The sequence below is a fragment of the Leguminivora glycinivorella genome, chromosome 11, assembly GCF_023078275.1.
Source record: "Leguminivora glycinivorella isolate SPB_JAAS2020 chromosome 11, LegGlyc_1.1, whole genome shotgun sequence".
Classification (NCBI taxonomy): domain Eukaryota; kingdom Metazoa; phylum Arthropoda; class Insecta; order Lepidoptera; family Tortricidae; genus Leguminivora; species Leguminivora glycinivorella.
The window spans coordinates 1,915,862-1,929,119 of record NC_062981.1 but is presented as its reverse complement, the minus strand read 5'-3'; the positions used below and the strand labels follow the sequence as shown (position 1 = coordinate 1,929,119).

Here is a 13,258-nt window from a genome sequence, read left to right as displayed (position 1 = left end):
AGCGGGTAAAAACGCATTTTATCCACTAGTGGGTAAAGTAATTTGACCTTGAATAAAGTCAAATTAACTGCTTTGAAATTGATAAAAGTAGGTGAATCTAGTAATAAAGATGATTTACCACCTGTAGAACTACTGGAAGCAGTGATAAACGCATTTTTTGCGGTGTAGTTTTCTCGCTATAGTGAGGGGAAAAGTTTTGTGTTACACTCGGGTGCAAATGTATTTTTCCCCTCACTAGCTCGGAAACACGTGTTTTGTCCTTTAATACCAGCGGGTAAAAACGCATTTTATCCACTAGTGGGTAAAGTAATTTGACCTTGAATAAAGTCAAATTAACTGCTTTAAAATTGATAAAAGTAGGTGAATCTAGTAATTAAGATGATTTACCACCTATGGAACTACTGGAAGCAGTGATAAACGCATTTTTTTGCGTTGTAGTTTCCTCGCTATAGTGAGGGGAAAAGTTTTGTGTTACACTCGGGTGCAAATGTATTTTACTTCTCGTGTGTTAAAAAACTCGCAAGTTCAGGATTCTATTCTCGAACCACTCGCTGCGCTCGTGGTTCAACTATAGAATCCTTTCACTTGCTCGTTTTTCAATTCCACACTCGGCGTTAAAATACAACTTTGCCCCCTTGTATAACAAATAACTATTACTTCTCGTGTGTTAAAAAATTTGCAAATTCAGGATTCTATTTTCGAACCACTCGCTTCGCTCGTGGTTCAACTATAGAATCCTTTCACTTGCTCGTTTTTCAATTCCACACTCGGCGTTAAAATACAACTTTGCCCCCTTGTATAACAAATAACTATTATCACTGCTTCCAGTAGTTCCACAGGTGGTAAATCATCTTCATTACTAGATTCACCTACTTTGAATCAATTTTAAAGCAGTTAATTTTACTATATTCAAGGTCAAATTACTTTACCCACTAGTGGATAAAATGCGTTTTTACCCGCTGGCATTAGGATGAAACACGTGTTTCCGAGCTAGTGAGGGAAAAAGTAAATAACTACACTGTTTGGAAAACTGACACCACATGCTACTTTTATTACTATTAGCGCCATCTGACGCGGTAGGTTGGTAAGTTGTACTTATTCATTCCGCAAGCTAGAGGGCGCGCCTGTGAGCCGGCGACACGATGCGCTGTGCCAAATTTTTTAAGAGTAATCTATCTGTCTTGTCACCGAGTACAGTCGGAAATACTTTTCACTTTAGTACATTTGTATACTAAGCAGTGATCTTTTCTCTGCAGCTGTCTTGTTTCTTACTCAATAATCTTGTTAAATTCATCAGAATTCTGTCAGTTTGGACTGTTAATGAGACCAACATCATTTTAAGGAAATAATAATAATCACTAATTAGTCTAATTACATTGTTCGCTAATGTAGTGATGTGATAGCAAGAATGAGAAATTTAAATCGATTGTTAATTATATAAAAACTTAATTAACCAATGAAACTGCCACATCATTACATTGGCAAAGTAAGTGGTAGAGATACTAGAGATTCTAAACCTCGTACTTTTCAGTCTGGTGGTAAAATGGTAAATAAAATTCATTAATGTACTTAAAGATATTTATTCCGCTTTATGTACATACCGTCACAATTCCTAGCATTAACACATTCGTTCAGTCACAGCTATACAAATAGCTTCGTCATTCACTCTAACTTAAACATAATTTTAAAATCTATAAAATTCCTCCTCTGCTGGACAGTCAAATTCCTTTACGACTGAGTGGATTGACTGCTCACGTCCTAATGTATGTGATGGTCTTAGTAGGGTGCGTATCTTCTAGACGGAGATGGTCCACGCATTCCAGGCCTGAAAGAATAAAAATAACATTAGAATAAGGAGCACAACCAGCATAGATGTGTATATTAGGGCAGAGAGCCCGTAAACCTGTGGTTGTACTGTTAACTTAGTTAGGTGGCCAATCCTGGAAAGTGCCCCATGGCCCTTAGATGCCATGGTAACACTGGCCCAGGTGATATCCTGATCTATTGTGAAACTGTCAAAGTACCTGACAGCTCAAGTTAAAGGAGTTATTATTACCTTCTGTCATCAAAGGTGTCACGGCTGAAGTCCTCGTACATCCTGTAACATAAAGAATGCAATTGTTAAAGTAAAGGTCCCATGAAATTAATGATATAAAACTAGCACAGCACTGTACCATTCTGTAGGACGAAAAATATTTCTGATAAAAAATCAAATGGTTAGTTATAAAAAACTGAAATTTTAAAATGTAAGAAAAGCGATACAATATTCTCACCCGCGGGACATTTGTGGTCCTCGCGGGGGGCTCCTTCGGCTGAACATATCATCATACGACGACCTCATAGATCCCATGCTGGAGCGCATCGGTGGGAGGCTCGGCATCGGCGGCATCGGCTCGCGGCGCAGCGGCGGCGACGCGAAGTCTCCGCGCGCGCGCGACGCGCCCAGCCCTAGCTCACGCGACCCTCCCACTGGGTAGCGGCGCTCGAACAGGTCGCGCGGCGAGTCGAAGCGGCTGCGGTCGTAGTATCCATCGTACGGATCCTGGAAATAAACCTAAGTTAGAATATGCAGGTGCTGTCAAAGTGGATGTAAAGCATTCAAGAATTTTAGATTCGGAGAGGCCTAATAGTTTTCGGATAAAGATTGTAGCATCATTGAGCCCGAATAGATCGTCAGCCCGGACTATTAGGTACCGCGTGCGGAAAGAACGTCCACGCTCGGCCTACATGATGCATCGGAGCGGTGAATGCTACCGGCGGTTGCGAAAGGCAAAGAGAAGGAGAGCGCGTTACCCCAAATCCTCCCATCATGCGATCGCGGAGGAACGGCGGCGGCGGCGGGGGCGGGTAGGGGTCGCGGCCGAAGGCGCGGTCGCGGAAACCGTTGCGGTCGGGCCCCATGGCCTTGGGGCACTCCTTGGACCAGTGGCCGCCGCGGCCGCAGCGGTAGCACTGCTCGGGGTCGCCCATGCCGGGCCGCTGGCGTACGCGCGACGTCGACATTTGCACCTTCATCGGCTGACCGTCCACCATCATGCCGTTTAGCTCTTTGATGGCCTCGTTCACGTCGCCCGTCGCGTCCAGGTGCACGAAACCGTAGTTACGAACGATATCGCATTCCACCACCGCGCCGAACTTCTGAAACAGCTCGCGGACTTCGGGCGCGCGCGTCTTGTCCGTCAAGTTACCAACGAATATTTTAGTGGTCGGTGTCGTCGGGGCCTTGCGGCTCTTGGCCGCCTCTATTTTGATTGCCTGTCCGTGAACTAGCTCGCCGTTAAGGTTCTGAATGGCTTCGCGTCCCTGTTGCTCGTTTTCCATATGCACGAAACCGTAATTTCTGACGATATCGCATTCTACGACCGTACCGAACTTTTCGAACAGCGGCCTGAGATCGGCGTCCGTGGTTTTATCGGATAGATTCCCGACGAAGATTTTGAAAGTACCGGCGCCCGGCATTTTAGGTTCTGAAACGCATACATAATTTGACGAAATGAGTCAGTGGCGTCTATTGCAAGGATAAGTTCGCAGTACCGCGACGAGAGTTTAATACGGCGAAAAAACGAGTAATTTTGTGACTTACCTTCTTATCACCTACAAATTCACAAAATTAGAAACTATATGACTAAAATAACACGTATTTTCACTGTAAAATTCCACCGCCGAGCTGCACACACCGCTACGCCGAAGTCTAATCAAAATGGCGTCCGATGCGCATAGAACAATGCAATGACGGGGTGAAATCTCAGTGAAATGAACGGAATGGATTGGAAATGGACCGAATGGAAAGCGGTGATGGCGTAGATGACAGCTCGTTTCTCCAATGGCGGGACGACACTTGGGCGTTTTTGTTCTATTTCTAACTTGCAGCTAGCTTGGGTTTTCAAATTATTTAAAAACACCTATGCGACGGAAACGGAAGTGAATGAAATTATTTTCGTAGTGCTAACCATAGTCTACATCTGGGTACGACATGAACATGAAATGAAGTTTCAATTTCATCCTGAAACTTTAATGGATGCTCAAATTGTACTATAAAATTTTTGATTTGTTTAGCGTTTTGTATTTGTACAGGAAATTAAAAAAAAATAAAGATCTTGAGAATTTGTTTCAATATTTTTTTCCTTATGTTGCCCTTCTAATATTTTTCCAAATTTAATGAAGGAAGTCATGGCAATAATCTTGTACAAGTGTCAAAAGCCGTCATTTGCCTGGCTGTAATTTAGTTCTATAAAAATATTGAATAATCGAAGTTTTATTTCATTACACGTCTTTAGAACGTTGTTTCAGTGGTATACCAGACTATTTGTGCAGAGATAGTGCCCCAGAAAACAGCGGGTAAGTCTAGCTTTAATTGCTAAGGTTGTGTATGTGGAGTGCCAAAATAGACGAAATGGCTTTTGGTACGATCGGATTATTGTCAATAGTGTCCACAGTGGGTTGCGTACGTGTTTTATGGTTTAATTGAGAGGTTAGTGCGAGGGATGTGAGTTGTTTTGCACATTGTGCGCAGTATTTACGCGTCAGGGCGACTGTGGGAATGATCGTGAGGCGGAACATCTGATCGCGGCCGGCGACGCGGCTCGCCTGCTCTCCACAGCTATATTCTACGCTCTATTGTTACTTTATGTTTTGTTTACTAAGCTAAACCTATATTAGGTGCTAGATGATATACGATCTTGCTGTCTCGTTGCTTTGTGTAATGTAGGTACCTAAACAATTCTGCATCGCGATATACCTACCCTTGCATCTTTAATTTATACTAGACATAATTAAACATATTTCGCAATGTTAGTGTTGCGTACGGTCCTACGGTCAGATGGTTTGCTGAAGTTTTGTTAATTTGAATCTAATAAGAATTTTCTATAAAACACTTAATCATAATTTTGTAATATAAAAAAAACATACTAATAAAAAAAAGTCTGATGTTCCTACTGTGCTATATGTCTAATATGAAACAACCAAAATAAGATTTATGGTCAGTTAGAAAGTAAAGAATTAACAGTTCATTTTATATCACCACCATAAAGTTTCCACTAATCTCTATCCAGTGCTGTGGCCACTCCTCCAAGGAGTATTGATATGCCCTAATAACCAAATACATTTGAGAACTTATAGGTCAACCATTTGGGATATAAATTGTTGAGCATAACCCATTGAGTAATTATTACTTAACATAATTACTCAAAGGCATAACCTGGGTTAATTAATCTATTGCTAACTGAACTGAAGAACTATAAAATAGCTATTGTTCTAAAACACGTTAAAATGCAGTGTTCAAATTTGTCATACATGAAATATTTTTTGGTCTTTCCTTTTAATTTGGAAATTATTTTGTTTACACAGCCGAAAAGCTAGATGCGTGATATTTTGGTTATAAAATTGATGTTTAGGTATCTTGCCTCTGCAAAGGCATCAACAGACTGGTGTTTGGCAATTAAAAGCTTAAACACAATGCCAATGATGTTATCGCAGTAACTGTCGAGTACATTTTGTAGTTCTGTACAATTTATAAAACACTAGCTTTTGCCCGTGGCTCCGCTCTCGTTAAATCCAAATATTCAGTATGCTCCATACAAATTTCCACCCCCCATTTTAGGGAAGTGGGGTGTTAGAAAGAGACAAAAAGTAGCCTAAGATGTCACTCTCCATCCCTCCAACTATTTCCACTTAAAAAATCACGTCAATCAGTCGCTCAGTTTTGTCGTGAAAGACGGACAAACAAACAGACACACACTTTCTCATTTATAATATTAGTATGGATTAACTCGTGTCTTAATTTTTCTATTAATCCATTCAATGTAGTGATATTCCCTATTTGCTCCAGGCAAAGCTGGAAAAATCCTTGATTAAATCCTTATTATGTGATTAACCCTTCCTACGTTGCCTGTCAATTTTTATTATCATTGAAAAAGACAAAAATTCCTATGCACTGATTTGTGCTTAGTCATACCAGGGGTTAAGGCTGCTTTCAAAAAAAACGTCAAAAGAATGTAAAATTGATAGTTTTAGTCGGTGAAATACTACACTTTCCGTTATCCAATAGATTTATTTAATTCAAGTTCCAGTTAGAGCATCTTATTATCTCGATTTTTATAAGACTGGATTTTTGAAAACTAACTCACTAAATTAATTATGAATTTTTCTCTAATGCACGTTTAGAAAAACTCACGTATAGAGCTGAATCAGTCGATCTTATTTGTAAAATTTGGACAATTTTGAATATTAAAACGGGTAAATTTATAATTCGTATATCCTGTACCACAATCATTTCAGACTAGATTTTTATTTTAAGTTTTTGAAAAAGAGTAAACTAGCCTAAGGCGAATTAAATTTTTTTCAGAAATTACCTAAAATTAAGTGACAATTTCTTTGAAAATCTACATCACATAGAAGTAAGTTTTGTACTAAATTAATCTGCAACGTTTACTTAAATTGCTGTTATGCCTTAGTGATTATAAATTGCTATTATTGATTTTTGCCAATTTTTTGAAAACGAGCCTTCTCCGGTACAATTATTACCACTTTTGGACATTTTCTCATATTTTGTTAGACCAAGTAGAAAAAGTCCTATAATGTGATATATATTTATAAACTACTCGCAAAGCCCTTTAATTTGATACCACACACGGTATGATCGAGCGCTCGGTTGCGATTTCACTATTTTTAACACGAAAGCCCTCTTAAGATACTGAGGAGATAAGAGATTACATGCTATATATATGTGACCAACTAACTTTGCATTTGTGACATTAGTAACAAACATATTGTACATTTTAACTAGCAACCCACCCTGGCTTTGCGCGGGTATTATACATATAGCATTCCTCTTGAACCCCTCTATCTACAAAAAAAACCGCATCAAAATCCGTTTTGTAGTTTTGAAGGTCTAAGCATACATAGGGACAGACAGAAGGAAGAATTTTTGTTTTATACTATGTAGCCACTTTTCAAGTGTTGTTTTAGGATATGACATGTTTTACCTTATCAATCAATCAATCAAATATTCTTTATTCAAATAGGCTTACAATAAGCACTTTTAAATTGTCAACAGTGTACAATATTCATCTTATTCTAAATATCAGAGCAATTTATTGGTGCAATAAACAATATTGTTTTAAATCTACATTGATTTAATAATTGATTAAATCAATGTAGATTGATATATCTAAATTGTATAAAAAAAATATGTCTAGTCTAAAAACTTCTAGAATAAATTCTAAATGTCAAAAAAATTGTATAAAAATACATTGAATTATCAATATCATCATTAATAAGCTATATAATTAATGGTTTTCAGCAATACTTGTATCCCACGGTGTTTCATCATTCATGTAGTCTTGTGTGCTGTAGTAGGCTTTAGAGATCAGTATACGCTTTACATAATGTTTAAATCGATTAAAAGACAGTTCAGTGATGGGCGTGATGGCATTAGGAAGTTTGTTATAAAATCTTACACAATTACCCATGAATGATTTTTTAATTTTATGGAGCCGAGTGAAGTCTTATTAATTAATCAGAACAAATCAACAATGTTTTTATTTATTCATTTAATCTATAGTGCACAATAGTAAATGTTCATATACAAAAGGAGACGTCAATTACCAATGAACCTCAATTCAAAGCAACATCGATTACACCACAGATGGCGGCACAATCGATGCCACATCTAAAGAGCGGTACATCGCTGGTAACCCTGCGGCGATGTTACAATGACGCTATTTAATGCAGCAATGAATGGGTCTTGTTTGGGACGTCACAAACTATACACATCACTTACCGAGCATTGGCATAACCAGTACAAGCGTGTCCTAGTATACTCAGTGGTTATGTATAAACAAGTTTCGCTTAAACTGGTAGACTGAGGCGAACGTTCGCTAAGCGTAGGGGATGGTTAGCCAGCGGTGCGTCAGTGTGAAAGAGAGGTACCAGCTAGACAGAGATAGCCGCCGCTCGATACGCGTAGGGAGAAGGGGGTAGTAGAGGCTTATGTAATTCAGTCCTTTGTAGGGAATAGACGGAATGTATCGCCAGTAATTGCCTCAAATATTATTCGCCAGTTTTCGACTTGAGAATTGTTTTATGGAACATGTGTAGCTTTTAAGAGCATTTCTATGTCGAGCTTTGAAAGATCGCGCCAGTAATTTGTATACGTTTTTACCTTATTTCAGAGGAATTAAGGTGCAAAAAATGTTTACGTGTATTGCACGAGTATTGGGCCCAATGTTATGATACAGGAGTGTTCAGAAAGCGTGTTTCGACGTTTTGATATTTATTGTCTTGCAAAAGCATTTTACTGAAAAGAAAACTAGAATAAGTGGCGTAGGTAGGACGTGGCAGTTTATAGCACGTGCTAATCGTACATACATACAAAAAGTTATTTTTTTTATACGTTACTTAAGGTAGGATAAATTGAATATTATACAATTTGCGTTGTCTGGTCCTTTTTAACTATATTATTTTCTTTGTCTAAGAGTATTAATTTTATAACAACTAAAGACCAATAGATGGAACTAACACATCGCACATTCAGAAATTCTCGTAAAATGAATATCAATTTATAACAGTAAAATTTATTGCAATATGAAGTGTTTAGAAATTATAATTAAGGATATTACGGAAACAAATTAAAATTACAAATTATTTTTTTAATAAGAATATATAAAACAGATATTATTTTGCGGCAAGCTATGCCCTTGTAGTTACCTTCACTTTTGTTATATTTTTACGTAAATAAAAATGCCCTGAGAGCTGAATTATGCGCGAGGTCCGTCGAAACGAATGGCCTCAATTTGTTGGGCTCTTTAGCGTAGCCTAGGGCTGCCAACTATCGACCGCGCCTCGAGTGGAGACATGAGACATGACCCTATAACTTGATTGGGGATGTGTGAAATTTTACTTAGGCATTTCAGAAGGAAGGCTTTTTAGACGAAGTTAAAGTTCTTCAGAAATATTTTGAAGCGGTTATAACTTATATTTGTAGCTTTTATTGACCACCGAGTAAATGGCCTCAATTTGGTGGGGTCTAAGCGTCAGTCTCGATTGGAGACATGAGACATGACCCTAACTAACGATTGGGATGTCTGAAACACGGCGCATATTGAATATAATGAGATACATTTTAGCATTTTTTGTTGACCCACATAACTTAATCGTCATGTGGAGTAAGAGAAATGAATTTTCATTTGCTTGGGGCTATCGTCACATTTGTATGAAGTATCTTCATACCGTTATTGCTACCTACTCTTACCCAAAATATATTTCTTAGACACTTATCTTTAAAAAAGCAAGGCACTTAAAGCCTTTTGGCATGTGATTCATATGCATACATAGTTTACACAAGAGCAAAACAAAAATGGCTTATCTTCACGACAATTACTCGTATATTTTAATGGTCAGGTTTAGTCATACTCCTTATTAGCCATCTAAATAGTCTGATCTGAGTCTGCAAATGAAATAAGTATTAATTGATTGTCTGTGTGTTTAGTTGCTTACGAATAAGTCAAAGTAACACTCGTTTGAGTCAGTTGTCATGCATCATTAACCTTTTTTATTTGAGCCGGCAATCGCACTCCAGTCATAGCTCTACGTCCGCTTTTTCTATCACGTTGTAATTGTAACGTGACTCACCTTTGAAGCGTTTACATCTTACAGCGAGGCTCGAGGCTCGAGGTTGACATAGCTAATCAGTTTCTGCATGGGTGACCGCTTTGAGAGACGCGCTGGGTTTACGTGTTCAAAACTGCGCGTTGTGTTTTACTTTTTACTGCTTCCGACTTCAAGTTGGTCAAGAAACCTTTGAAGGAATTGGTTTTGATTCGACATTCAAATCGGCTAGCTATTCTTCCTAGAATTAACCATACCTATTGAAATAGACTAAGGTTCTTGTCTATCCGTGCCAATCATAGAAATTACAAAGAACGTCGCATGGAGCTCAACTTTGGCCGACTTGAGCGCTAACTTTGACATAAAAATATTTTGAATTCTAAAGTAAAAGTCTAAACTAAAATGCGAAACGTAAACATATGTTTCACATCGACTTTCCCCAAACATTCGCAATTCGCTTGCAAGTCATGCAACTGATAAATTCATTCTGCTTCGAATTCGAGCAACACTGCCAAGCGCCGTTTGTTCCGAAGCTACTGGGCTCGAACAATTGATGATAGCATACCAGGGTGCGTAGCCGAATGACACAAAACGCTCACGAAACGAAACGCTAGTAGATATCTATCTCTATCGCTCTTACGTATTGGCGCGACAGAGCTACTACCTTTCGCGGCGTTTCATTTTCGTTTCGCGTCGGAGAAATGCCATTCGGCCACGGGGCCAGATGCGTTCACGCGGAGTTACAACAGTTACATATTAATGGCGACGAAACTTCGGAGACACCGCTGTTCAATGAGTTCAGCTGTAACGTGCAAACTGTGTTCGGTCCATATTAAAACAACATTAAATAAATTGAAACAGTTTTCGTCAACTGATGGAATGGAAGTTCAAAATCTCGTAGACTAGTAGATCTAAATGAAACTTGAAATCATCATGCTGGTCAGAAAATCACATGCTCTTGAATTTAAAATAAAATAGCTTCCGATGTTCTCTGATCAGTCCGCTTTTCTAGCAAAATTCTCTGTCCTTCATAATAAACCTACTTATACTATGACCTACTTTCAATTGATCTAAAGTGAGAAATGAACTAACAAACAAGTCATGATACATACAATTTAACAGAAACACAAAGTAAGTGTAAGCTGCCAAGTATCGATTAGGAGTATTATTTTTATTCTTTACAGCAGAATGCTGAAAGTGTGGCAGCTGGGTCTCATGAGCTACGACACGGCCCTGCAGATTCAGAGGGCGGTCGTTCGCAAACAGCTCCACTGTGTCTCCACCGGGCAAGGGACCTGGGACACGCTCCTCCTGCTAGAGCACAGACCCGTTTATACTGTGGGGATCAGAGATGACACACCGAAAGAGGAGGTACAGAGACTGAACGCCTTAGGAGCGGCCTTTAAAAAAACGAACAGAGGCGGACTGATCACTTTCCACGGACCGGGCCAGTTAGTGGCGTACCCGATCATCAACTTAAAACGCTTCAAGCTCAATGTCAAGTGTTACGTAAACAGTTTGGAGCAGACAGTCATAAACATGTGCTCAGAATTGGGGCTGAAGGGCGAAAGATCTCCGCACACCGGCGTATGGATCGGCGATAATAAGGTAGCCGCGATAGGCGTGCATGCCACCCGGTACATCACCTATCACGGCACCTCGGTCAACTGCGACAATGACTTGTCCTGGTTCAAACACATCGACCCTTGCGGCATCAAGGACAAGGGAGTCACTTCCTTGACTAAAGAAACTGGAGAACCGTGCTCAATAGATAAAATTACTCCTATGTTTATAAAGAATTTTAATGAAGTATTCAACTGTGAAAGTGAAGATCTGCCACTTGATGATCAGAAAGAAATTTTGAGTAGTATTTATAATAATCTACTTGTGACCGAATAGGGGCTAGGGAATCATTTTGCTCAGTGCAATTACCTTTAGATAGTTTACATTTTTACTGATCTGATTTCGTGTCGAAATGTGGTGTTCCACCTCCACCTTTGAAACTGTAGGCAATTAGAATTATTTGTAATGCATTTGTTGAGTTGAATAAAAAGTAAATATAATCTACAATTTATTTTTTACTAAATATCTGATGGCTTCTTCGAGGTCTAAAGTAATAAATTTATCATAATTTCTTATCAGTATCAAGTAGCAAATTGCTATCTTTTGTAAAAGCCCAATTTCCAATAGGAATTGTATATGGTTTAAACAGAAAAACATACGTGCCAATCGTTCGGTGCTACAATGAAGAGCAAAAATATAATACTCGTAGATACAGGCTACAAAGAAAAAAAAGTAAGTGTTCTTTTTAATGTTCTTCCTAACAGAAACCGTGGTAAACCCAGCTTGCAATCCTCAATATTGCTCAGCTACTTTATGGCGGGGAAAATTATTTTTTCTATGCTCGACGCACGTGGGCGGCCGCCCTGCCTCCAGCCTCCGCAGCCAAGCAACAACATCCAACAGCTCTCATTTCTGACTTAAATGATTCTTGTTAAGATTCAAAGTTGTATAGCTTTGATTTGAACGTAAGGTGTTTTAGAATTGGAGACTTTCTTTTTTTTCTTCCACTTAATTAGCATAGTTATCTGTGGAGGCTGAATTAAGGGCGGGTAAGCTGAAACCGATTATTTTCCATAGTAGCTTGTTTCCGAAATGTTTGACTTAAAAATAAAATTAAAAACAACGGGAGGCCAATTGCTAAAAAACTCAAGTTATCTGCGTGCCGTGGACGCTTTTACGAGAACCTAATAATAAAGGTCAAAGGTTAGTTGGGAAAATGCTTCATGGCTATTCCGACAAATATTGGTTTTACGTTTAGGAACCTTCTCTTTCCTGTTTTCCTATCATTTAATGTTTAGCTTTTCTATTTCCCGTCACGTTTGACCTTTTCGAAATGTTGAGAAGTGGGAACGCTATGAATAGTTGGAGTGTAACCGCCGAGTGGCGGACTGGGGAACTAATTCCAATTAATTGCTCGGTGACCGTGAATGTGATGAAAAAGCCTCTTTAATTAGTACTTAAAATTGCACGGGACAACACCGTCTTTAATAAATAAATGCGTGTAGTATATTCTTTTAAATTATCATACAATTTAGTACAACTCTCGTACATTTTTTGATGTGACTTTGGATTCCGTACGATACCATGTCACCGCTAGAAAGTATGACAGAAAGTGGCAATTTGATGCGAACACCACAATTAAAGATCAGAAATCAGAAATATTTATTGTTTAAACTGTGTAGGTACAGGATCCATATTTTATACTCCTTATCGACACGCTAATATGGTGATCAAGGGTATTTCCGTTTCAAGACTTGTAGCTACAATATTTCAGTAGCTACGAATAATTTTACTTGGACTTACATAACTTTTTATTTGGTGAAAATAATCGTTTGTTAAATACGTCTTGATTGTTTAAATTAAACAATAGTTACATATGAATAACATTATTCCATAACGTAATAAGAGTTACGACATGATTCAATTTTATAAACGTGTGGATATGAGCAGCGATTGTTGAAGTAGGTATGTGTTTCGGAAACCAAGAGTGCATTTCTCAGGTACATTTCTCATATACTTTAGTGTTAAGTCGGTAGGTAATTGTACCTTTGCGTTAGGTTATGGTCTAATTGACAATGAGGCAAGGAGC

The 13,258-nt window shown here is 38.6% G+C and overlaps 2 protein-coding genes across 5 annotated transcripts; one reads left to right on the top strand and one right to left on the bottom strand.

The window, feature by feature from the left end:
• Positions 1–1,564: 1,564 nt before the first annotated feature.
• Positions 1,565–3,754, bottom strand: LOC125230950 (RNA-binding protein lark). 3 transcript variants are annotated; one of them, XM_048136257.1, is made up of 5 exons: positions 3,584–3,754; positions 2,794–3,467; positions 2,334–2,542; positions 2,057–2,098; positions 1,565–1,825 (listed from the first exon to the last, which is right to left on the bottom strand). In XM_048136257.1, the coding sequence occupies exons 2-5, from the start codon at positions 3,457–3,459 to the stop codon at positions 1,777–1,779; spliced, it is 966 nt and encodes a 321-aa protein (XP_047992214.1). In that variant the 5' UTR covers positions 3,460–3,467; positions 3,584–3,754; the 3' UTR covers positions 1,565–1,776. The 3 variants fall into 3 exon arrangements, with proteins under 3 accessions (XP_047992214.1, XP_047992213.1, XP_047992215.1); XM_048136256.1 differs by having other exon boundaries at positions 2,274–2,542; positions 3,584–3,751; XM_048136258.1 differs by having other exon boundaries at positions 2,337–2,542; positions 3,584–3,751.
• Positions 3,755–4,144: 390 nt separating this feature from the next.
• Positions 4,145–11,653, top strand: LOC125230952 (putative lipoyltransferase 2, mitochondrial). 2 transcript variants are annotated; one of them, XM_048136260.1, is made up of 2 exons: positions 4,145–4,338; positions 10,794–11,653. In XM_048136260.1, the coding sequence occupies exon 2, from the start codon at positions 10,795–10,797 to the stop codon at positions 11,503–11,505; it is 711 nt and encodes a 236-aa protein (XP_047992217.1). In that variant the 5' UTR covers positions 4,145–4,338; position 10,794; the 3' UTR covers positions 11,506–11,653. The 2 variants fall into 2 exon arrangements, with proteins under 2 accessions (XP_047992217.1, XP_047992216.1); XM_048136259.1 differs by having other exon boundaries at positions 4,146–4,338; positions 10,791–11,653.
• The last annotated feature ends 1,605 nt before the right edge of the window (positions 11,654–13,258 follow it).